At 44.7% G+C, this 26759-nt stretch overlaps 2 protein-coding genes across 4 annotated transcripts in view; one reads left to right on the forward strand and one right to left on the reverse strand.

Moving 5' to 3' along the window:
* The window catches only part of CMSS1 (cms1 ribosomal small subunit homolog), a 426354-nt gene that overhangs the window by 168386 nt on the left and 231209 nt on the right, over positions 1 to 26759 (reverse strand). The gene's annotated exons all lie outside the window — the stretch shown is intronic.
* Positions 1 to 26759, forward strand: part of FILIP1L (filamin A interacting protein 1 like) — a 381420-nt gene that overhangs the window by 139533 nt on the left and 215128 nt on the right. The window contains exons 1-2 of one of the 2 annotated variants that reach the window (XM_068270687.1): positions 13390 to 13405; positions 24879 to 25156. In XM_068270687.1, the coding sequence (XP_068126788.1) occupies positions 24890 to 25156 (267 nt within the window). In that variant the 5' untranslated portion in view covers positions 13390 to 13405; positions 24879 to 24889. Of the gene's footprint in view, positions 1 to 13389; positions 13406 to 24878; positions 25157 to 26759 lie in introns of those variants that run through there. The other variant, XM_068270686.1, reaches the window with a different exon arrangement.

Here is a 26759-nt window from a genome sequence, read left to right on the forward strand (position 1 = left end):
CACCCTCCCTCCTGCTATTCTCAATGGGAGTGTGGCTGCTGTATCCCATGGGAGAGATCATGGTTCCCACTGCCAATCACCCTCCCTCCTGCTATTCTCAATGGGAGTGTGGCTGCTGTGCCTCATGGGGGAGATCATGGTTCCCGCTGCCAATCACCCTCCCTCCCGCTATTCTCATTGGGAGTGTGGCTGCTGTGCCTCATGGGAGAGATCATGGTTCCAGCTGCCAATCACCCTCCCTCCCGCTATTCTCATTGGGAGTGTGCTGTGCTTAATGGGAGAGATCATGGTTCCCGCTGCCAATCACCTTCAGTCCCGCTATTCACATTGGGAGTGTGGCTGCTATGCCTCATGGGAGAGATCATGGTTCCCGCTGCCAATCACCCTCCCTCCCGCTATTCTCATTGGGAGTGTGGCTGCTGTGTCTCATGGGAGAGATCATGGTTCCCGTAGCCAATCACCCTCCCTCCTGCTATTCTCAATGGGAGTGTGGCTGCTGTATCCCATGGGAGAGATCATGGTTCCCACTGCCAATCACCCTCCCTCCTGCTATTCTCAATGGGAGTGTGGCTGCTGTGCCTCAAGGGGAAGATCTTGGTTCCCGCTGCCAATCACCCTCCCTCCCACTATTCTCATTGGGAGTGTGGCTGCTGTGCCTCATGGGAGAGATCATGGTTCCCGCTGCCAATCACCCTCCCTCCCGCTATTCTCATTGGGAGTGTGGCTGCTGTGCCTCATGGGAGAGATCATGGTTCCCGCTGCCAATCACCCTCCCTCCCGCTATTCTCATTGGGAGTGTGCTGTGCCTCATGGCGGAGATCATGGTTCCCGCTGCCAATCACCCTCCCTCCTGCTATTCTCAATGGGAGTGTGGCTGCTGTTTCTTATGGGAGAGATCATGGTTCCCACTGCCAATCACCCTCCCTCCCGCTATTCTCATTGGGAGTGTGCTGTGTCTCATGGGGGAGATCATGGTTCCCGCTGCCAATCACCCTCCCGCTATTCTCATTGGGAGTGTGCTGTGTCTCATGGGGGAGATCATGGTTCCCGCTGCCAATCACCCTCCCTCCCGCTATTCTCATTGGGCGTGTGGCTGCTGTGTCTCATGGGAGAGATCATGGTTCCCACTGCCAATCACCCTCCCCCCCCCCCCCCCCCAAAAAAAAAAGACATTTAGAAAAATTACATCAATAGTTACCTTATAGACTCAACATTTTTAATATGTATGTCAGGAGGGTATATTACTATTATTTTGCAAATAAGTGTTTGTAACTAGTGACTAGTGATGGATGCAAAACTAAAACAAATATACCTATTTATTCTATTTCCAGATAAAATGTTATCGCCATACATTGTACTAGGGACATATCTTAAACGTAATAACCAGGACAAATGGGCAAGTATCATGTGTGGGTTTTATTCACAGTAGCACGTTTTATTTTAAACCTATAATGCCCAAAACGAAGAAATATTTATTTTTTATTTTTTTCTTATTATTCCTGTTAAAATGTATTTAGTATAAAATAATCCATAGCAAAACATACCATCCAAAGAAAGCCTAATTGGTGGTGAAAAAAAACAAGCTATAGGTCACTTTGGTTTGATAAGTAGTGATAAAGTTATTGGCGATTGAAAGGTGAAAATTGCTCTGGTCCACAAAAAAATCCCTCAGTGGTGAAGTGGTTAATAGCTATTTGGATACCTTTAGTTATTGAAGAACTGCAGCCAGGTGATTTGGTGTCACGCTCAGACTGGTGGCCTAACAACCGTACAAGTGCCTTGGCTACTGTTTTACCCATGCAAGTAACGAGAACCACGTCTGAAACCAAACACCGCACCTCTCCTGTGAGCTCAGCACTGAGGGATTGCCGAATGAAAACACTGTTATTCCTGAAAGCAATAGTTGGCTATTCTTTCCTGGAGTTTTTACAAGCACTAAGCGTCAGCGCACGGATCTGCTGCGCCACAAAGCCTGGTGTCAGTAGGTGTAATCTCAGCTGGAATGCTACCTTCTCTGTTATGACTTCAAATGTTTCAAAGTGGATTTGTGGGAATTAGGGCTTTACAGTGAGGATTACGGCAGCTATTGTACCTGGCGATTATGAGCTCCCTCCATTATCACCGCTAAACCGGGATCAATATCAAACGTGTTGCGTATTGTATTATTTGATTGGGTTATGGATCTGCTGTGAGGCTGTCAGTAATAGGCACTAAGCCCGAGGACATTGTGTATCGGCACTGACTTTGCACGCAAGGTTTAAACTCACTCTAATATCGCATAACATGCATTTACAGTCTGCTAACACACTGAAAACAACTTTCTGTTTGAAAGTGACAAGTCAGTATATTCAGGGTGAAAGGTAGGAGGGGATTATAATCACTATTGCTTACTTTACAGGCGTTATTCTTTCCTTGCAGGACTTTAATAAACTTAAATCATTTTAAGTGGTTCTATGCTATATCAAACCAACTTAAAGAGGAACTCCAGTGAAAATAATGTAATAAAAAAAAGTGCTTCATTTTTACAACAATTATGTATAATTGATTCATCCAGTGTTTGCCCATTGTAAAATCTTTCCTCTCCCCGATTTACATTCTGACATTTATCACATGGTGACTTTTTTACTGCTGGCAGGTGATGTCAGTGGAAGGAGTTGCTTTTTTGGCAGTTGGAAAAAGCTGTAAACAGCTGTTATTTCCCACAATGCAACAAGGCTCCCACAATGTGATGTCAGAACCATGGTCCTGACACAGGGGCGTAACAATAGGGGAAACAGCCCCTGCACCCGCGGGGGGGAGGGGGAGCCCCTGGGGCCCACGCTCAGGGCCGTTTTGGGGGGGCAGGAGGGGTCCCAGGGGAGAGCATTGCACATCGGTGGGGTGGGGGGACAGCAGCGGCGGCAGCTATCAATACCTCCATTCACCATGAAGGTCTCTCTAATCTGTAAGGGCTTCACACTACTTCCTGTTAAAACAGGAAGTAATGTGAAGCCCTTACAGATCGGAGACCTCCGGCGGTGAATGGAGGTATTGATAGCTGCCGCCGCTGCTGCCACTAATAAATGCAGGAGGGGAGCGTAGAGGGGAGAGCCCGAGGTGAGGGAGGGGGGGGACTGTCCCCCCTCCCCGCCGATGTGCAATGCTCTCCCCTCATGCTGGGACCCCTCCTACCCCCCCAAACGGCCCTGAGCGGGCCCGGGGGGGGGGGTGATTTGGTCCAGCTCAAATTCTTGCAGGGGCTTCCAGTTTTGCCCCTGTCCTGACATCACACTGTGGGAGGGGTTTCACCACAATATGAGCCATACAGAGCCCCCTGATGATTCCTTTGTGAAACAGCCAAAAACCTACACAGTTCTCTGTGGTAACGAGACCTCTGCCTCAGCTACTGAAAGAATCCATCATTAGACCTCTATAAACCATTAACTGCTCAATAATATATGCATGTCAGAGTGCTGAGCTTCATGTACATAATTGTATCAGTGTGTGTTAATATTTTATCAGCCTGGTTTCTATGTATAGCGATGTGACGTATATGTACATGGAGGCACAGCCCGGGAAACTCACACAAGCTGTCCGCAGACACTGATTCACAGTTCTGATAGAATAAGAGGAACTTGAGCGAAAAAGGAAAACATTGCAAAGTGAGACGTTAAAAAAAATAAAAGAGATCAAGAAATGATTGATATTCGTCGTGTAATTTGTTCATGTTGTTTGATCCACAATCAGCCTGCAGGTCATCATTTTTACTACTGGCAGACAAGGAAACAACAAGACAGCACCAACTGCCATTATTTATAACCACACCCCCTAACAATGCGATAAGCTAAAAGTTTTTTTTTTATAGAAATGCATATGCACAGAGGGAGATACTTGTTGCTTAGCAGTCGGAAACAGCTGTAATTTTCCACAATGCAAAAAGTTTCACAGACAGGAAATGGTCATGACCTAGGTCCTGACATCACACTGTGGGAGGGGTTTCCCCACAATATCAACCATACAGACCCCAATGATGATCTATTTGAGAAAAGGAATAGATTTCAGCTACTGATTGGGATGAGGTGCTTGGTTACGGTTTCTCTTTAAAATGGACCCAAACTCTTGCACAGGACACGTAGAAAACAGAGAGAAATGTGCCCTGTGTGTTTTTAGAGAGAAGAGCCTGTCTAATTCCCCCTCGTTCCTGACAAAGTCAACAGCACGTTACCGTGCGACTTCCGAAATGAATGAGAGTCAATGGTTGATGCAGAATTTTCAAATGCTACTGATTGGGATTAAGTTCATTTCTTGGTTACGGTTTCTCTTTAACCTCCTTGCCGGTCTAATTAATCTGGCAAGGAGGCAGCGGCAGCTTAGCACTTTTTTTTTTTTTTTTAAATCATGTAGTGAGCCCAGGGCTCGCTACATGATAGCCGCTGAGCGGCGGCATCCGCCCACCCACTCCGATCGCCTTCGGCGATCAGAGTAAGCAGGAAATCCCGTTCAGAACAGGAATTCCTGCAGGGCTTCCCCGCTCGCCATGGCAACAGGGCGGGATGACATCACCGACGTCATGGACGTCGGGACGTCACAGGAAATCCCAATCCGCCCCTCAGCGCTGCCTGGCACTGATTGACCAGGCTGCGCAGGGGTCTGGGGCGGCTCGGCGCGGCGGGTAGCGGCGATCGCTTACTACACGCAGCTAGCAAAGTGCTAGCTGCGTGTAGGGAAAAATGTATGCAAATCGGCCCAGTGGGGCCTGAGAAATCCTCCTGCGCAGGTTACCCCGAGCTGAGCTCGGGATAACCGGCAAGGAGGTTAAACAATGCCAGTAGCAGTGTCTGAATCACACACCTGGAATAAGCTTGTAGTTAGTCTTATCAGAAACATCTATTCATCCGCTCGCTTGTTCAGGTTCTATGGCTAAAAGTATTAGAGGCAGAGGGTCAGCAGGATAGCCAGGCAATTTACACAGCTTAAAATTAAAAAAATATTTCAGCCTCAGTATGTCTCTCACTTCAGGTTCCCTTTAAAGAGACTCTGAAGCGAGTCTAAATCAACGTTTTACTTTTTCCTAATGTTAAGCGCTATAGCCAGTGCTAAACCACCGCATCCCTGTGGCAAAACAAGGGGTTTATACCCCCCAAATCCCCTCTGCTAAGTCCGGGGAGCGCTTCCTGCTTGAGGCAGAGCTTTGGGCTGTAGCTCTGCCTCTTCGCACATCAATCCCCGCTGATCGCCGCCTCTCCCCGCCCCTCTCAATCTTCCTTCACAGAGAGGGGCGGGGATAGGCGGAGATCTGCCAGCAGATTGACACGCATGGAGGCAGAGCTGCAGCTCAAAGCTCTGCCTCCATGAGCAGCAAAATCCACGACCAAGAAAGCCATGGATTTTGCACAGGGGATTTGGGGGGTATAAACCCCTCGTTTTGCCATGGGGATGTGGCGTTTTAGCACTAGCTATAGTGCCCAACATAAATAGAAGTTAAAAAGCGTGGATGAAGGCCTCGTTCACATCTACTGCGCTGAAAAACGTGTTAAAGCGCACGGTAAAAAACGCATGCGCTTGTGCGCGCTTTAGTCCGCGTTTCTGTGCGTTGCGCTGCGCTTCTTTAAAGCACGTTTTGCTTACTGTAGCAGCAGCAGTTGTCAATAAAACTTTGTTTTTGTATGTAAATGTATTTTTTTCTCCAATTAGGGGTAAAAAACGCATGCGCTTCTATGCGCTTGTACGCGCTTCTGTGCGCTAAAAAAGCGGACCCATTCACTTGCATTGCTGTGCGCTTTACAGCTCAGCGCACAGAAATGCCTGCAACACTACGTTTTTGTAACGCTGCTCAGCGCAGCGCATAGATGTGAACCAGCTACATTTAGTTACATGGACAAATCAATACCTTGCTGATCGCACAGGGCAGTGCGCTGTGGAAAGCGCACACAAACGGCCCTGATGTGAACGAGGCCTTAGGCTACTTGCACACCAAGATGTTGCGTTAGGTGCTACTTTAAGGTCGCATAACGTGCACCTAACGCAAGGCCTGGTGCTCTTCGATGTGGACTTCGGAGTGAGCCGCGTTGTGCAGCTCACTCTGGCGTCCGTGATGCCGTGATGCATACTCTTGGACGCATGCGGCATCACGTGGTCCCGCCGGCCAATCGCCGCACAGAGCGGCCGCACCAGGAAGTAAACACTGCACGTCACAACGTGCAGTGAATATTAATTAGCCATGTGCCTGGCCGCTCTCCGCTCCTCCCCAACACGACTGAGCATGTGCAAACAGTCTAACACGGCTTAAGCCGCTCTAACGCCGTAGCATGCTGCACTTTCACTACAACGTGCAGCGTTACATGTAACACAACGTGGGCAGTGTGAACAGCCCACTTGTGTTACATTGCTGTGCGTTGGGGGAGCGTTACAGGCTGCACTAACGTGCGCCTGTAACGTCCCTGTGTGTAAGCAGCCTTAGACTCGCTTCAAAGTCTCTTTATGAATCATTTAAATGTGAAAAAAACTGAGAGTACACTGTTCAGTTGTAGTGCTGGCCGCAAAGAGTTACTCAAAAGAGTGATGAGGTGGGTGGAGTCAGGTGATGTGCACACAGGGGAGGAGTTTGAACAGCTGTCTCTCCAATAAAAGTGCAGTCACCACAACAGTAAATGCAGCGACAGGACCCAGCCAGCCAGATGAAAAATAAAAGGCTGAATCAAGGCTTTACACATATGTGGAGACATCCATAGCTGCAGACAAGCCTACACAAGGAGGTCTTGAACTTGAAAAGTTCAGTTCCAAAGGTAATATACATATAATTTATAATAATCAACACAACTGCTTTGATGAATTGGCCTTGCTTATTCTGGGGTTTAATCAGGCTTACAGATGCCATTTAGTCTCTCGATCAAAAGCTCCAGTGAGTCAGGCCCTGAATTCTTGTTTGGGCAAAGGCCGTAGATGAAAGGTCCAGAAAAGATTTTACTGGTGAAAGAGGCTGTTTCTTGGCAAAAGCATATAGCTAGTATGTTCTGAAATATGGAAGCATTTTGTAGACTTGGAACGTAGGAGGTTGTTTCGCTTTACAATGACACAAAAGTTGGAAATGACCGTTCCTGTAAGAGCTTGCAATCTAAAACACATGAGGGAGTGACATTTATTTAACTAAATTAAGCCCCATTTACACGATACGATTCTTTGTACGATTCAATTACGATTCTATTTACGTTTCAATTAAATCCGACATGTCCGATCGGGATTCAATTCGATTCAATTCAATTTGCCATTGTTTTGCAATAGCAAATCAAATTGAATCGAATCGAATCCTGATCGGACATGTCGGATTTAATCGGATCGTAAATAGAATCGTAATTGAATCGTATCGTGTAGATGGGGCTTTAGACAACGATGACACTTTTTCTTCAGTGCTTTCCAGCTAAAGTACAGGCAGACAGCAAAACGTTTAGATTGGAATGACCATTTTTCCTTACATTTTGTCCAGCCATACTTGTGCCCTCTTTCGTTTGTAGTTGAGCAACACAGGCTGGACAAAGCCCCTCCCCAGCTTGCTGGTTGGACGGTGCAGGTTAGGAGCTCACTCATGAGGTCATCATGCTGCTCTTCTCTCCTGAAATCAAGTTATCAAGACTGACAACACTGCGATACCAGATAATCTGTTTGGATTACGGTGCAGTTCTGCACTCTAGTTTGTCCAAGTGTTGAGCTAATTAAAATTAAGTTTACTAAATACATTACTGGATTGATTGGTAATTTTTATTTTAACTCTTGCCTAGTCAGTTTAGAAGCAGATTAGAACTTGATATGCAAAATGGAAACAAGTAGTCAGGTTGCGTTAAGTATATTTCCAGTCTCAGGGCTGGTGCACACTACTAGAGCTTTTTAAATGCTAGAGATTTTAACCACTTCCTGCCCCATGATGTGAAAATAAGTCTCTGCACTCCCCTCTCTACAAAATCCTAGCTAACACGGTTTATTTATCTCTGAGCTGATAACAATGCTACACAGTTGTAAAGGAATGACCACAAACCCTGTTTTCCCTCCCAGGGAGGATTAATGTGCAAAACAAACATTCCAGGAGCAGACAGATGTAACAAGAGAGTAGGGTATATACAATGTGTTACTAATACACATTAAAGAGACTCCGTAACAAAAATTGCATCCTGTTTTTTATCATCCTACAAGTTCCAAAAGCTATTCTAATGTGTTCTGGCTTACTGCAGCACGTTCTACTATCACCATCTCTGTAATAAATCAACTTATCTCTCTTTTCTCAGACTTGTCAGCCTGTGTCTGGAAGGCTGCCAAGTTCTTCAGTGTTGTGGTTCTGTGATGCATCTCCCCCCTCCAGGCCCCCCTCTGCACACTGCCTGTGTATTATTTAGATTAGGGCAGCTTCTCTCTTCTCTCTTATCTTTTACAAGCTGGATAAATCCTCCTCTGAGCTGGCTGGGCTTTCACATACTGAGGAATTACATACAGGCAGAGCTGTCTGCACTCTGCAGGAAGAAACAGCCTGACACTTCAGTGGAAGATAGCTGCAGGGGGAAAGAAACACACAAATGATCTCTTGAGATTCAAAAGGAAGGGTGTATACAGCCTGCTTGTGTATGAATGTATTTTCTATGTGTGGACATACTGTACATCAACCTACTTCCTGTTTTGGTGGCCATTTTGTTTGTTTATAAACAAACTTTTTAAAACTGTTTTTAACCTGACACTTCAGTGGAAGATAGCTGCAGGGGGAAAGAAACACACAAATGATCTCTTGAGATTCAAAAGGAAGGGTGTATACAGCCTGCTTGTGTATGAATGTATTTTCTATGTGTGGACATACTGTACATCAACCTACTTCCTGTTTTGGTGGCCATTTTGTTTGTTTATAAACAAACTTTTTAAAACTGTTTTTAACCTGACACTTCAGTGGAAGATAGCTGCAGGGGGAAAGAAACACACAAATGATCTCTTGAGATTCAAAAGGAAGGGTGTATACAGCCTGCTTGTGTATGAATGTATTTTCTATGTGTGGACATACTGTACATCAACCTACTTCCTGTTTTGGTGGCCATTTTGTTTGTTTATAAACAAACTTTTTAAAACTGTTTTTAACCACTTTTAATGCGGCGAGGAGCGGCGAAATTGTGACAGAGGGTAATAGGAGATATCCCCTAACGCACTGGTATGTTTACTTTTGTGCGGTTTTAACAATACAGATTTTCTTTAAAACAAATGAACTGTTTAAAGAGAACCCGAGGTGGGTTTGAAGAATATTATCTGCATACAGAGGCTGGATCTGCCTATACAGCCCAGCCTCTGTTGCTATCCCAAACCCCCCTAAGGTCCCCCTGCACTCTGCAATCCCTCATAAATCACAGCCACGCTGCTGACAAACAGCTTGTCAGAGCTGGCTGTGTTTATCTCTATAGTGTCAGTCTGCTGCTCTCCCCGCCTCCTGCAGAACTCCAGTCCCCGCCTGCATCCCTTCCCTCCCTGCTGATTGGAGGGAAGGGACGGGGGCAGGGACCGGAGCTATGCAGGAGGCGGGGGAGCAGCTGAGACTGACACTACAGATGTAAACACAGCCTCACAGCATGGCTGTGATTTATGAGGGATTGCAGAGTGCAGGGGGACCTTAGTGGGGTTTGGGATAGCAACAGAGGCTGGGCTGTATAGGCAGATCCAGCCTCTGTATGCAGATAACATTCTTTAAACACACCTCGGGTTCTCTTTAAATAAACAGGAGAGATAGACAAGTAAAATGTGTGGGTTTAATGTACAATAGAAGCTATTTACATTAAAGCTATAATGTATGAAAGTGGATAAATTGTGTACTTTTTCACTTTTTTCCTTATTTTCCTTTTAAAATACATAGAAAATAAGGTCATTAATAAAATCAAATATCAGCCACAAAAAGCCTAATTTGTCCTGAATAAAACAATATATAGATAATTATTTATAAAGTTATTGCCAAAGTAATCAGAGCTTAGCTGAACTGTGAAAATGTCCAGGGTAGGGAAGTGGTTAAAGAGAAAACGAGGTGGGTTTGAAGAATGTTATCTGCATACAGAGGCTGGATCTGCCTATACAGCCCAGCCTCTGTTGCTATCCCAAACCCCCCTAAGGTCCCCCTGCACTCTGCAATCCCTCATAAATAACAGCCACGCTGCTGACAAACAGCTTGTCAGAGCTGGCTGTGTTTATCTCTATAGTGTCAGTCTGCTGCTCTCCCCGCCTCCTGCAGAACTCCGGTCCCCGCCTGCATCCCTTCCCTCCCTGCTGATTGGAGGGAAGGGATGGGGGCAGGGACCGCAGCTATGCAGGAGGCGGGGGAGCAGCCGAGACTGACACTACAGATGTAAACACAGCCTCACAGCACGGGTGTGATTTATGGGGGGTTGCAGAGTGCAGGGGGACCTTAGGGGGGTTTTGGATAGCAACAGAGGCTGGGCTGTATAGGCAGATCCAGCCTCTGTATGCAGATAACATTCTTTAAACACACCTCGGGTTCTCTTTAAAAGCTCTTGCTAATGCAATGCTATGGGGGATTTTTTACAAAATCACATCCCTCCAGTGTGCACACACACATAGGATAACATTAGCAGGAGCTTTTAAAATCACAAAACGCTCAGAGAAGCTCTTCTGGTGTGCACCGGCCCTCACTCAACACTGGGTGATGCTTGTTTCTTAAAATGTTCCTCGTGTCCCAGTGGGTTTCCCTGTATTGTATCTTTATGGAAAACTCAAGTTTTTCTTGATAACCTTTTTTTTCTTATATGTATGGAGACAGACCCAGGCCTGAGTCATAAATTGTCCCCGCCCCTTCCTGCCTCATTAAGGAGCTCCCATTGGCCAGGGGGTACCACCTGTAGTCATGTGATATTGCTGACAAGATGAGCGAGTGGAAGTCTTTAATTTTTGTGTGGCTGAGATTAAAGGACCACGATCACAAAAAAATTAAAACATGTACACATACTTTTAAGAAGTTCATATCGGAATTAATTAATGAATGAATTAATTTTATATCCTATGTTGCTGTCACTTGCAGTAGTTAGTAAAAATCTTACAGCCGGGGCGTAACAGTAGACCCTGCAAGGGATGCAGCTGCAGGGGGGCCCAGAAGCCACAGGGGGCTCTGAGGGTGAAGAAGTTCTTTTTCCCTTTCCTGAGAGACTGACAACTAAGGGCACGGAGAGAAAAAATGTTCTGCTCTCTTCACTAGTGTTATAATGATTGCATCTGCTCAGTCACTAATAAGAAATCATACAAAGTTTTATAGACAAAGATTTGTAAACAGTCAGTATTCAGTGTGCAGCAGGCTCTTGTGTACTATGCCCTGTCCCCAGCCTCTCCAGCCCTTCCCCAAGTGCTGTGTACTGTAGTGATGCTGTTGTAGTGTGCAGAGCCAGTTCTGCTCCATCAGAGATGGACAGAGTGAGTGTAATAAGCCGAGGCTGGCAGCACACTTGTTTGTCGGTTTCTGCACACCATGTGTGTCTGTGTTGACATGCACATTTACCACAGAAGCAAATAGAGAAAATGCCTGTAGTGCTTCACTGCTGTCTGTTTATATCTGCATGGGGAAAACACATTACAGTATGCACTAGCCAATTGAATAACATTGGTTCTCAGTTTACCTGAGCAGAAAGCAAGGGGGGAGGGGGGCCCCATCCAAAGTTTCGCAGAGGGGCCCAGTGATTCCTAGTTACGCCCCTGCTTACAGATTAACTAGCCCATCGCCTCATGGGACATTCTCAGTATCTCCTTTACTCTATACAAAAGCACTCCTTGGAAAATAACTATACAAAGATGTTGTCTCCCAACATCTTTACACACTACTTTAGCAGTTGGACTGAGTAACTGCCATTCAGTAAGTGCTTTTGAAAATAAAGAAAACCCATACAATCTAACATGAGGAGATGGGCTAGTCCAAAATCTGTCAGTTCTGTCACATTTCTACTACAGGTGGTACGTGATAGTAACATAGGAGAAAAGTAATTTATAGCACATTTTGCTCTGGGAAAATATTACACTGGGAAAAATGTACTTTTTATTTATTTATTGCCAACATATTACGCAGCACTGTACACAGTATATTGTCTTGTCACTAACTGTCCCTCAGAGGGGCTCACAATCTAATCCCTACCATACCCTTATGTCTATGTATGTATAATATAGTCTATGTATTGTACTCTAGGGCCAATTTAGGGGGAAGCCAAGTAACTTATCTGTATGTTTTTGGGATGTGGGAGGAAACCAGAGTGCCTGGGGAAAACCCATGTAGGCATGGGGAGAACATACAAACTCCTTGCAGATGTTGACCTGGCTGGGATAAGAACCAGGGACCCAGCGCTGCAAGGCAAGAGCGCTAACCACTACGCCACCATGCTGCCCGTCATGTTTATTTTTACATTTTATAATCTTTTGCGACAGCGGCCCCCGTAACAGGGAAGAGTTGTGATCTAGTCCAGAATAATCACTCTCCGACACGTGACCGAAACAAGGACGGCCTCCGGTCTGGCGCAAGACACGACAAGCTGCTTCTCCAAACCGTTTAGCAAAACAAGCGCACTCTTTAGGCAACAAAGGCAGATTCATTGCCCCCAAGAGGAAGCGCGAATAGTGCGCCGTGTTATTCTTGGACAACTTTCTCTCCTTGTTTATTACTGGCATGACAGGATATAGCGGCCACAGTTCCCAAATGATGCTAGCAGAAGTGGCGGAGACAATACGCTCTCTGTCTTCTCTGCAGGCTTAGCTCATGGATGTCAGCTCAGCCATACCTCATCGCTGTCTCTGTTCCCCCTCTCCTGTCACTTGTGGTGGAGGAGTCCATCGAGAGGATCACCATAACATCAGGCTGTCAACTGTTACCTCATAACGTGTGCTTCACAGTTTACTGGCAAATGCTTCTTCAGGGCCACAGGCCGAGTGTACAGTGCCAGCAGGTGCTTGTCATGTAATGGCCACATCTTATCATCTAATAAATGTGGCCACACAGGAAATTCATTCAATTAGACATTAAAGGGGCACTATGGCGAAACATTTTAAAATTTAACATGTGCAAACATATACAAATAAGTACATTTTTTCCAGAGTAAAATGAGTCATAAATTACTTTTCTCCTATGTTGCTGTCACTTACAGTAGGTAGTAGAAATCTGACAGAAGTGACAGGTTTTGGACTAGTCCATCTCTTCATAGGGTATTCTCAGCAAGGCTTTTATTCTTTATAAAGATATTCCCTAAAAAGGATTTAAACAATGGTGCTGGCCAGCTTTCCCTGCTCGCTACACAGTTTTTTGGCAGTTGGATGGAGCAACTGCCATTCACCAAGTGCTTTTGAAACTAAATAAATCCCTAAGAATCCCCCCATGAAGAGATGGACTAGTCCAAAGCCTGTCACTTCTATCAGATTTCTACTACCTACTGTAAGTGACAGCAACATAGGAGAAAAGTAATGAATGGCTCATTTTACTGTTAATGTCTAAGTAGCTGTGTAAACATTTTCCTACGTTTCATGTTAAATATCAGAGGCAAAAACTGTAATTTATTGAGGGTAGGATTTAGCTATATTGGGACAAATCAATTGCAGAAGGGGTGTCTGCTTCAATGCACAGCCAGAGTTGCATATCAGACTACAGAAAGCAAATATCAAACATATCAAACTCTGAAAGCAAAAACAGTATGAAAAGCTGTGAGAATTAGTTACATTTCCTCTGCTCTCTTCAGATAGGTCAGTCAGAAACACAGGACACAGGAACTGCAGCTGTTGGGAGCTCTCTTCTCTGTCACACACAGAGCTACACATGGGGCTTGATTCACAAAGCGGTGCAAAGTGTTTGCACGCCAGTGAAAAGCCCCTTATCACGCCTAAACTCACTTTAGGCATGATAAGAAGCAGCGCGCGCAAAATTTTGCGCGCGCAGCGTCCCCGCTTCGCGCGAAGCTCCCATTAAGCCCTATGGGACTTTGCGCGTACGCGCGGAAACTTGGCGCGAGTTAGAGCAAAAATCGGTGATAACTCAGTGGTGCAAAGGTTATCCCGCCTAAAGTCTTTTAGGCGTGATAACTGAGTTATCACCGCTTTGTGAATCAAGCCCATAGAGTTAACTGATGAAGTGTAAGGGGAATTTCCCCTCTCCTCCTCATGGCTCAGTCAGCTGTCAGTTTTGGCGTCAGTAAACTTTGAAAGTATTTTGCTAACAGTAAACAAAGAAGTTGCTACTAAAATGTATACACCAGTACTTAGCAGCACTTCCCAAACAATTCCTGTGTCAATTGAAAAAAAATATGAGAATCGATAGTATTCCTTTAATTGTATATGTTTGCATATGTAAAATTTTACAATTTTTCACCATAGTTCCCCTATAAATTCTATAAAAACATTGAATTGAATGAAACTGAAAGGTAGGGTGAGCAAACACCGTAAAAAAAGAAGACCACGGACAAAGATAGTCCAAACGGTGCAGTATGTCACAAGAAGAGAGATGGAAAACAAAAATAAATAGGGTATCTACAAAGGAAGGTTGCACATAAGGGGCAACCAACCACTGAAAGTAGGCGGAGATCTATAAACCCGACTCCACTCAGGTGTGCGGCTGGAGCTGGATGAGGTCGCGTTCTTGGGAAAAACAACAGAAGGTTCACTAAGTGCCTCTGAGAGGTGCTCCATACCTGGCTCCGATCCAACTTTGGCACTTTATTTGGCCTGAGGAAGTGGTTGCAGATCCACGAAATGCATTACCTGTGCTTATTATTCATGTATATGAACTTGTTGTTATTGAGGTAAACCACCTCTATGTTTCTATATTTCGCTTTTTTTTAACTCAGTTTTATTCACTTCTGGGTGCTTCTTACCCTCTTTGTGTATTGAATTGAACGAAAATCTATTAAATATTGATCTGATGTGCTGGTTCTTTGAGTAAATGGGGCAGGTAACCTCCCATTGCAGATGATACACTGGGCAGTAGGTATGCAGTTTGCAGCTGCGATCTTGTCTAATAACTTATGGTGCTGAGTGGTACAGCAGATCAACAAAATTGAAGTTTTTGTAAAAAAAAATACTCTCAGCCCACCCAGGATGCATTTACCTTAGCCAAATGGTAGTTTTGCTACTCATTGTGCACGTCCTTGCAAGGCCCCATACTAAATTTCTCACTGATAGCTTTTCACTTGAGATATTTGAGATATTAAAGACTGAAGTACAGAAGACAGGGCTGGTTCTATACTATTTGCCACCTGAAGCCAATTTTTTTCTTGCTGCCGCCCCCCCCCCCCCCCCTTTCCGGAGGGCTTGAAAGGGGTGACACCCACCCGGCAGAAGTGGGGAGGGGGCTGACATCAATCCTCCCTCTCTCTCCATGCCCCCCCCCTCCTGTTCACCCTTGCAGAGCTGGCCCAGCGTTGCATTTTTGTAAATCCCTCACCTGTCCATGCTTCTTGGCAGCCAGATCCTCTCAACTTCCTGTTTCCCTGCATGATGTGTAGGGAAACAGGAAGCCATTATTTTGGTTTAGCCATATCCCTTTTTTTTGGGGGGGGGGGGGGGGGGGAGTGCCTTCTCCCTCTCAGTTTATAGGAGGGTTATGTTCCTTGAACTTGCAACAGCTTTTAGTAGAGTGCCACCCTCCGGACGCCAAGAGCCTGAAGAGCCCAAGTAAGGATGGGTTTTTCTCACTTGTCATACTGTGGTTGTGAGTACAGCAACCCACACTTGTGAGCATCACTCTTCTACACCCTGTTGCCTTACCTGGTATCACAAAAAACGACACTACACAGGTCTTTTTCTGGAAGACTCTTCAGACTCCTCAGTTGGGTATACATGCTCATAAGTCAGCCTGCCATCACAAGGTCCAGGGGTGGTTTGGCCAACCCTACATGTCCTCCCCACCCGATAGCAGGGTATCAAACTCAAATAGAAAGTGAGACCAAGTCACGGGCCAACCTCAATGTCTAGTGGCCACCTCCATCCCTTAGAAACTTTACAGATGTCTAATGACCGCTTTTTCTCCCATATACAGGTCACTGGTGCCTAATGCCTCACCCCCCCCCCCCCCCATACAGTTCCCTGATGTCTAGTAATGCTTCCTCCCTCCTCTTTACAGTTCCCTGGTGCCTAGTGGCACCTCTCACTCGCCTATACAGTTCCCTGGTGTCTAGTGGCCCTCCCTCCACTATACAGTTCAAGGGTGTTTATTAGTCCTCACTCCCCTATACAGTACACTGAAGTCTACTGGCTCTCTCCCTCCACTATATCGTTCTCTGGTGTTTAGTGCCCCCCCCCATACAGTCCCCTGGGGTCTAGTGGCCCCACTCCCTCCCCTATACAGTTCCCTGGTGTCTAGTGCCCCCCTCCCTCCCCTATACAGTTCGCTGGTGTCTAGTACTTTCCCCCTCTCTCCCTCATATGGCTTCTCTGGTGTTGTTGGACTTCACCTCCAATCTAGCATTCCCAGTGGTCTTGAGTGGGCCAAACACAATACAAAGTGGGCCACTTGTGGGCAAAACTTTATGGATCTGCTGGCCAGATGTGGCCTGCAGGCAAGAGTTTGACATGTATGCTTTATTAAAACCTCCAGTCTCCAGTCATACAGCAGGGCTACACCACACGAACATTGTGTGCGAGAGACACAAGTCTCTACTCTTTGTATTCCTTGTTGCCAAGACAATAGCATTACATACATCGGCAGGCATGAAGATGCACGTCCATGGAGGGATGTTTACAGCATTATCTATAGATTGTGTCATTGTCATGTGACATAATCCTATAGACAACATCCAACTGCGCATAAGATAGTAAGTCCCAAGGCTAATATGCTGTAATTACTTTCTCAAACAACATTCTCTGGTGGCTGAACTTCTATACACGAAACCAAGCCTCCACCTGATTGCAAGGCAAAACCGCACTAGGCATCGTATGCAATGATCTACTGAAATAACAGCAATTGTATGCGTCAAACAAAGCGTCGTGAATTTGCTATGACGGACCCAACTTGTCGGTGAAGCAGTGAACCCATCTACTGCCCTGGGAGCAATTTCATAGCTACGGTCCGTAGCTTGCTCCATACAAGAATGTTGTGCACACTTTCAACTTAGTAGGTCTCTTGCAAAAACTTTTAAAAAGGTGCTTGAAACAATCATGATCGATATATATACAAGAGTCCCCCAAGACCCACCGTTTGTTGGAAATTGAGCAAGCTGGACTGTCACACCCATTTGGGCATCTTATTTCCCTCCACAGGTGCCAAACCGGCTCCCTCCCGTCCATCCACCTCCCACTCCATCGCTTTTGGGTGGGTGGGGTCAGGTGATATGTGCTCACAGGGAGAGTCAAGCTGGGAGTGATTGGGCAAGATAACAATACAGTACAATAATACTCCAACGAAATAACAGAGACATGGGGACAAGTAGGTGGGCTAGACAGAAGGAGTATGGGAATGGACAGTAGAAGGGTGGAATAGAGGTTATGGTGGGGCCTGGAGAACACAAAGAACCGGGAGCCGAGAGGCCACGGCAGCCAACTACAGTCAGTCACTGCTATGGAGTATAAGCTAAGGACTGGGGGGGGGGGGGGGGGGGGTTTAGAGGGGTGCATGGGGGGGGAGAGGGTGGGATGTGACAGGAGGAGGGAAAGACCTTGGGCCATGTGGCTGTAGCAGGGGAGTTGTGTAGTAGTAGCATGGGAGACAGCCCCTTCTAAACGTGGCTTGCTGTCCTGCCACGGCCTTCTTCTGCCATCCTAGCCACTAGCTCACTGTGGTTTTCTTCATAAGTGTTCTGCTTACCAAGTTTATTTGTTGGTCTGTTTAGATCTGCGCCTGGTTTGGCGTTTTAAAAGGTCTCGAGGGTGTTGCAATACTGAATGGGAACTTCACAAAATTGGTTTGAAATTCCACGGAGACCTCTTTAAACCGTGCAAATGAAAATCACGTCTTTTTATAGACCAAGCAACCCTTCGGCGTCCCACTTGTCATTGTTCGCCACCCTTTAAAAGTTGGTCATTAGAAAAAATAAGAGATTCTGTTATAAGGTCTGAACCCAAATGTATGCAATGACATCAGCTCTGTAAACGGACACAAGAACAGAGTTATTGTCAGGCCGGTATTTATTAACAAGTAAGTCTAAACTCGGCATCAGGATAAATGTAACTTTACCTCGGGAAAAAGCAAAAGCAAATGTAACCTTATATGGTGGCTTTGGATAAAATTGGAGGCTTACAAGAGGAACATTACCCTCACTGTAGATAATCTCTCCAAAATAACACAATATAAAACAGTGGCTGGAATGGATAAACATTATAAAAATAACGTGAGACTAGAAGACCAAACTTAAAATGGAAAAACTCCTTATCACGAGCAGAGCAGAATTTACAGAAACACTTTCTGAAAATATTTTTCTTCAGTGCAAACACTTAAAGTGGAGTGTGGCCTAACATACAATAAAAAAAACAAACTGTTCCCCTGCTCTGTGTTGTCCATATAGTTATTCTTCCTGCGTCTGTCCTAAAGTAATGTCATCTGTGTATAATTCACAAGTCCCGCCAGGTCACAGTGCTTTGGCGATGCTATTGTATGGGTATGCTAAATCAAATTAAGTATGAAAGCTATTCAGTGAGGACATTTAGCTCTCCTCTACTTTCAATCACTGAAGCTTGCACACAGAAACTTTCTACTCTTGTTTGTTTGAGTCTCATCTCTGCAATTAGTGATCAAAGAACAATTGGAGCTCACTGCAGCACTGGCAAAGTATCTGATATACCTCAAGCGCAAAGTGAAAGCCTGTTAACCCTTTCAGGCACTGAGATTGTTCCTAGAAGTTCTTGTGGTCAATCTGGGGGGGGGGGGGTTACTTTGATGTGTGTTTCTCAGTCCTTCCATTAAAACCAGCAGAAAAGTAACCATATACTGGCTGGGCCACATCTGTAGGCCCTGTTAGCAGGTATTAAAATTTGCATGAGTTGTGCAAATCTCGTACATTTAACCCATTTAGGATGGCAGGCTCTGGCCCCTTTAAGGACCAGCGCCTTTTTTTTTTTCACTTTGCCATCCATGATCACTGTGATTGGCTCACTGTGATCACCTGGTAAGAAGCCAACAAAACTGGCTCCTTCCTCATAGGAGGAAGCTCGGCTACCACACGAGTCTGCGACTGCGGAAAGCATAATCCTTTAGGTGGCACTGCGGTGTAAGGTAGTAATAATAGAATATACTGGTTGTTTTTTTTATTCATTAGAAGGAATACTTGAAAAGAAGAATGTTTAGTACACGCCTCAGGATTTGGCCTTACCTACTAGAAGGGCTGTGGAGTGGGTTGTTTTATAAACTTAGGAGTCGGAGTCGGGAGTCGGATGATTTTTGTGCCAAATCCACAGCCCTGATAATTATTAGACTATGGAGTCGGAGTCGAGGAGTCGGAGCAATTTCGGGTAGCTGGAGTCGAAGTCAGATGTGTACAGACTCAACAGCCCTGCCTACTATCCTCACTATAGTTAATAATTTAGCTCAGGAACAGGCAGATTTTGTAATATGCGTTTTTACTGAGATAGATTGTTATTTTAAATGATGCATAAGAAAAAACGTTTGGTTTAAAAACATTGTAAGAAAGGGAAATCGTAAACTATGTGCTGCACCAATGCAGAGATACCCATCTCCTCCTCAGCGACTAACCATGGCCCGCCCACCCCCCAGCTAGTCTGAAACACTCCTCACATGGGCATGGATTGGACTTTCAGCTGAAGCCCCGCCTTCTGCTGACTTATAGCCTATCAGTGTTTAGTGTGGAGGCATGACTTCAGACTGGCAGAGCAGCGGTCGGATGTGACTGAGGAGGAAATAAGGCTCTTTCTACTTGTCAGCAGGAATTCTCCCTTTTTTAAAACAAATGATTTAAAATAGCATCAAATTATTTTGGTGGTACCATACAGGAACGTGTGATTTTTCCAAAAATCCAAGAAAAATGATCAAAGATTAAGAAAAAGTTGGTTTAGCTAATGGTGCCCAGGGTACAATTTTTTCATTTTTTTTCGATTAGATCATACCGTTTGATTATTTAGTTAGATCGCATGTAAAGTTTTTCCAACATGTCCGATCAGATTTTTATTAAAAAAAAAAACAAAAAACAAAAACGGGATAATCATTCATTTTTTTTCCAAACGTTTTTATTGTACCGTGTATGGGTACCATAATATTATTTTCCTATACAACCTACCCATTCACTATACAATTTCACAAACAATCACCCAGATTTGTCCAACATGTCCGATCAGATTTTTATCGAAAAAACTGAATACTTTGTTTTTTTTCTCAATCAAAAAAAAAAGGAATTATTTTCAATCAACACTATTTGATCGTTTTGGTTGAATAAATGGGAAAATCTAAAGTAGAGTATAAGAGCTTATCCAATCAATCATTCAAGATATTTTTAATCTGTTGGACCTTCTACTACATAGATTTTGTAAATCTGTACAACCAAGATTGTATGGTGTGTGTTGAGCTTACTAGTACCGTGTATGGGCCCCATAAGCAGGACAGCCAGGCAATGTGCATTGTTTAAGAAGAAATAAATATGGCAACCTCCATATCCCTCTCACTTCAGGTTCCCTTTAATAACATAATATGCAAATCAAGTCTCATTTTACAATCCTGTCACGTCTTAGCTCTGAAACAAAATGGCTGCCGTGCCGTACCGAGAAGCCAGCTTGTTAGTTAACAGCCAGCCTGTGGCGACATGCCAGAGTTTGCTGGGGATTTTCAACAGAATAAAAGAATCCCAAAACATACATAAAGACAGATGGCTGCACGATATTTCAGACACAATACAAATACACTCCTTCATGAAAATCTCCCAACATGGCCGCCTGTGGGCCTGGGTGAACCCGGCAGACATGAGTTCATGGCGAAGACACGCTTCCACATCATCATCCAGAAGTGGATTGTTTTTGATCTGTGCTTTAACAAACCACTTTAAGGACACATTGGTCTGTGGTGAGCTGCTCATTCATACACAAAATATTCTCCTATAAAAGCTCTGTTGTTAGATTGCACCGTTGCGGCTCCGAGGAGAGGAACGGCTGGCAAAGGATTTCTAGAATGACATCATGTATTTAACTACACAGCAGCCGATGAGGCTGTGGGAATCCAGAGAGGACATTTTACCTCACGGGGGAACTTGGATTTGATATCATCATCAATCTGTGGCCAAAACAGAGACAATCAATGATACTCTTTACGTCGTGGTTCCCTCACCAATTTACATGTTCAGACAAGACTCCAATCCCACCACCATGGCCATTTCTGCCTATTTGTACTGAATGGTGCATGTTTTTTGTTAAAGTGGACCTGAACTCAGAGCTTACTCTCTGCTCTAAAAGATAAGCATCAGCAGAATAAAGTTTAAAGAAAAACATTCCTTTGTTACAGGTGATACAAATCGTGCATTTACCAGTTAGCTGCTCTGCCGAGGGAGCCAGCGGACACAGCTGAGGGATCAAATTACAGTTGTGAGTAGACACCAATGAGGGGGAATTAGACAGGCTAAACTCTCTAAATACACACAGGGTGCATTTATCTCTGTTTTACTTCTGTGCTGTGCAAGAGTTCAGGTCCACTTTAACAGACCTTACATATATGGGAGACTCAGTGCATGTTTTTTACATATTTGAAGAATTCATTTTTGATTTTAGAAACCTGCTGAAGGTAACTCTAACCTGAACTTAAAAAAAAAACACACAAAAAAACAACTTATGAGAAACAAATTAAATAAGCAATACAATTGCTCGTTTTTTTTTTCTTTTTTGCAATATTATTTTTTAAATTATTTAGTCAGTGTTTGCCCATTGTAAAATCATTCTTCTGCCTGATTACCATCTTTAGCACTGGAAGGTGACCTCTGCGGAATGTTTGTTTAGTGGAATTATACTCCCAAAACTAAAATTTCAGTAACTACTCTTAGTCACACAAAAGAACATTTGAAAACATTCCCAGGAGTTCCCTGTGTGTTAAAACATTTATTTTCACTGCAGAGAGCAGTACAGGCTTGCTTATCTCCGGCTCATCAGCAAACGTACTCATTGCTGGTCAGGAGACACTCTCTGCCTGTGTCTTCACTCTGCCCTCCTCCTTTTCAGCTGAAGTGAAGTGTTGCCTGGGTGATGTGTCTATTTACCAGAGGGAGGGGGCAGAGTGAAGACACAGCCAGAGAGCTTGAGCAGCAATGATTACATTTGCCGATTAACCAGAGATAAGCGAGCTTGTATTGCTCTCTGCAGTGAAAGTACCGGTAAACATTTTTACATGCAGGGAATGCCTGGAAATGCTTTCAAATGTTATTTTATGTACTAAGATTGGTTACTGAAGTTTTAGTTTTGGGAGTACAATCCCACTTAAACACATTTTAGCTTATTCCATTGTGTGAAACATTGAAGACGTTCTCAATAAGGCCCGGTTCACATTAGCGCTAAAACTAAAAAAAACGGTCCGTTCCCGGATCGAAAGGATTCTTTCGGGATGAATGCAAATGGATCCAATGTTAACCTGCGGATCCGTTCACATCGGTCTGTTCAAACAGATCCATTGCACACGATCTGCTGAATGGAGCGCAAGTTTCCTCCTGTAACAATTTTTACGGACCGCTGAGCGGAGCGGGACGGAAACGGAAGCTGAAGCGCTGCATTGGGGGCCATACGAAAACGGAATGTTTCTTCACACTAGTGAAGAAATGGACTGTTCTAAGTTGCAAAATCTACTTTGGGGTGGGGGTCTGGGGAGGATGTGGGGAAACGGAACGTAAGCAGCAGAGCAGAAACGGAACGTAAGTAGCTGAGTGGAAACGGATCTGATCAAGCGGTAATCAGATCCATTTTCACGGATCCGTTTGCCACTTAATTGCCAGTGTGAACCGGGCCTTATAGCAGGGCTGTGGAGTCGGTCCAAAAATCCACCGACTCCGACTCCTCAGTTTAGGATTCCACAGACTCCGACTCCTCGACTCCGACTCCTCTAATTTGCATATTACAATTTTGTTGATTAAAAGTATGTAACATGAAATTCGTCTCTTAACTGCCAACGCTTAGGAATTTTACAAGACAACTGAAGTGAGAAGGATATGTAGACTACTATATTTATTCCCTTTAGACTAAAACTAGTCCTTGGTAAGAGTACTTGTAAAAGGTACAAACCGGAACAAAGAACATCTATCAGGCCCTAGGCAATGTAAGTGTGGGTACATGTAAGAGTGATGTGCAGGTACTCTGCAGGGGAATGAGGAGATTCTTCCTCTATTAGGCCTCGTTCACATCAGGGCCGTTTCTGTGCGCTTTCCACAGCGCACTGCCCTGTGCGATCAGCAAGGTATTCATTTTTCCATGTAACTAAATGTAGCTGGTTCACATCTATGCGCTGCGCTGAGCAGCGTTACAGAAACGTAGTGTTGCATGCATTTCTGTGCGCTGAGCTGGAAAGCGCACAGCAATGCAAGTGAATGGGTCCGGTTTTTTAGCGCATAGAAGCGCGTACAAGCGCATAGAAGCGCATGCGTTTTTTACCCCTAATTGGAGAAAAAAATACATTTACATACAAAAACAAAGTTTTATTGACAACTGCTGCTGCTACAGTAAGCAAAACGTGCTTTAAAGAAGCGCAGCGCAACGCATAGAAACGCGGACTAAAGCGCGCACAAGCGCATGCGTTTTTTACCCTGCGCTTTAACACGTTTTTCAGCGCAGCAGATGTGAACGAGGCCTTACACATTCTTCATGCACAATCTGAACAAGGTTTATGGGTGACAGACAACACCTCTGTGTTCAATGTGCACAACATTCTCAGTGGATTCCCTGCAGCTCTGTGGGGAGTGCATATGTAGAGTATAGTACTACTGTGTAACAAAGTAAACCTGAGACAGATGAAATTTAAGTTTTATACATACCTGGGGCTTCCTCCAGCCGCCTTCAGGATAATCAGTCCCTCGTTGTCCTCCTCCACCACCTGGATCTTCTGCTATAAGTCCAGGTACTTGAGCCAGTCGGGCGTAGTGCGCATGCACACACTCCGCTGCCAGGAGCGTACTGCACCTGTGCAGCACTATTGCGCAGGTGCAGAATGTTCCTAGCTGTGGGAGCGGCATGCGGCCGGACAGCGCTGACTGGCTGAATTACCAGGACTCATATCAGAAGATCCGGGTGGTGGAGGACAGCGAGGGACTGATTAGCCTGAACGGGGCTGGAGGAAGCCCCACTTATGTATACTTTACTTTATATAAACTTTACTTTTCATCCGTCTCAGGTACCCTTTAATTTGTAGTCACCAAACCAAAAATTTTAACAACATAACAAATTATTTGATTTCATCAGCAAAGGGAGTGCATACATTTGCATAAATCAGCATCAGTGCAGAATTATTTCCATCTCATTGACCATCTCTATTAGTGACACAGCTACACATCAGGCTTTATTCTTACAGCATAGATGTTATTTAGTATATATAAGAGATTCCTGTGTACACATCATATATACAGTCACAATCAGATATGTATATCTGACCTTAAAAATACGGGGACTGCTTTATTAAAGCAGCACAAGTAACCAATTTTGATTGGTTTATTTCATTTTTGTGGACTAAGCACAGCTATTACTGTATATATACTTTATATATACATTATTTTTAATGACTATTATCTGAGAAATAGAACATTTTTTCATATTTTCTATTTTAATTACAGTTACAAATTCATTAGGAGTCGGAGTCGGTGCATTTTTTCCCGACTCCGACTCCAGGCACCCAAAATTGCCCGACTCCACGACTCCGACTCCGACTCCACAGCCCTGCCTTATAGTAACTCAGACAACAGTAAATTTCTGTTATACTGTCGCAGCAACTCATCCATACCTTTTATTTCATGTTTTCGCAGCATTCTGAAAAATGCGTTCCCAAACTAACGGCACGACGGACTGTCCAGTCAAGGAGATGACCTCCGAGCAAGCGGCGATCTACCAGCGACTCCACGACGAGTCGGACACCATAAAGCGGAACAGGGGGAAGAAGCACAGAGACTACGTGGCGGAAACGGACACTATCCTGCGAAGCCACAAATCGGAGCGCAAACAAAAGGCCTCAAGCAGAAAGGCAGATGACCTCTCTCGGGACGACCTCCTGTTCCTGCTCAGCGTGCTGGAGGGAGAGCTGCAAGTCAGTCGTATTTCACGCTTTATGCAATAAACAGGCCGTATATTTGGATTATACATACGGGTTTGGCTCGCCAGCGGCCGGCTGATCGCATAAATCACACGTGCAGCTTCTGTCATGATTGCATGTTAATGGTATGCACATCCTCACTCACACACAGACAGGGAGGACAATATCAGGTTTAGGCCGCCCTGTGGGAAGCGATGTTTATATTTTATTACCGCGCAGCACAGCAGTCCTCTCACACGCCATTCCTTTATTCAGCTGCCAGATATATAAAGGCACTCTTTATATCGCGCTCGAGTCGCATCCAGCTGGAAGCCGAAAACAGAGAAATAACGTTTACCATCTCTGATAGGGCCCGCTGGAAATAGCAAGCACTGAGGGCTCATTCACACTAGGGGCGTTGTTGACATTTTTTAAGTGCTGTTAATTTTCAAAATCGCCCTGAAAGCTCTTGTGCAATGATTCTCTATGAGAAGGTTCACAAATGAGCGGTTCGTTTCCGATCCGCTCAGATAAGCGGTGCATGGGCCATTTTTGAGGCAATTCGACTTTATTAGAAGGTAAAGGAAAATGCAAAACACTCACAAAATTGCTTTGTGCAGCAACTGCGTGAGCGTTTTTTAAGAAGAAATACAGTGGGCTCGATTCACAAAGCGCTGCTAACCCAGTTAGAGACTTTAGGTGTGATAACCATTGCACCACGCTGGTGAAAAGCCAGTTTAGGTGTGATAAGTTTAGGCGTGATAAGTTTAGAAGTCCCGCACGCAAAGCAGCGCCATTAAACTCTATGCGAAGTGCACCAGACTTTGCTAGCGCAAAACTTTTGATCAGCTGTGCACTGCGGCGCTAACCCAGTTGATGCTATAGTTATCACGCCTAAACTTATCACACCTAAACTTATCACACCTAAACTTATCACACCTAAACTGAGTTTAGGCGTGATAAAGGGCTTTTCACCAGCATGCTAACTGTTAGCACCGCTTTGTGAATCAAGCCCATTGTAATTATTCTTTTCCAGATCAAGGAGTTCTCAAACGCAATCGCTCTGCAAAAGCGCTTAGAAAAGCACTTAACAAAAACATCCAACGCAAAGCAATATAAAAAAAAAAAACTACTCAAAAACTGCCAACGTGAACGGAGCGCAATGTGAACAAGGCCTTTGGCTAGGGATTTCCAGCATTTTTTAAAGAGATTTGTAAATGCTAGCGATTGGACATCGATTACGATTTACGGGTTTTTCTTGTCCCGGTAATCTAAGTTGAAAATTGGATGTGTGTATGCATCCTTATGCCTGGTCCACACCATGCAATTTCCCGTCAGAATGACAAGTCCAATCTGATTTTGGATTGATTACTGCCAGTTTGTAGTGTGAAACCAGCCTCATACCGGTCGAATCGATTATTTCCGACAAGTCCAATCTGATTTCCGATCGTTTTTCTGACCAATTTTCCGTCTGTACAAAATTGATCAGAAAAACGATTGGAAATCAGATTGGACTTGTCGGAAATAATCGATTTGACCTGTCTGAGGCTGGTTTCACACTACAAACCGCACGGCATCGTCCCGCCAACAACAGGCCGCCACTACACGGTGTTCCCTG

The sequence above is a fragment of the Hyperolius riggenbachi genome, chromosome 2, assembly GCF_040937935.1.
Source record: "Hyperolius riggenbachi isolate aHypRig1 chromosome 2, aHypRig1.pri, whole genome shotgun sequence".
Lineage (NCBI taxonomy): Eukaryota > Metazoa > Chordata > Amphibia > Anura > Hyperoliidae > Hyperolius > Hyperolius riggenbachi.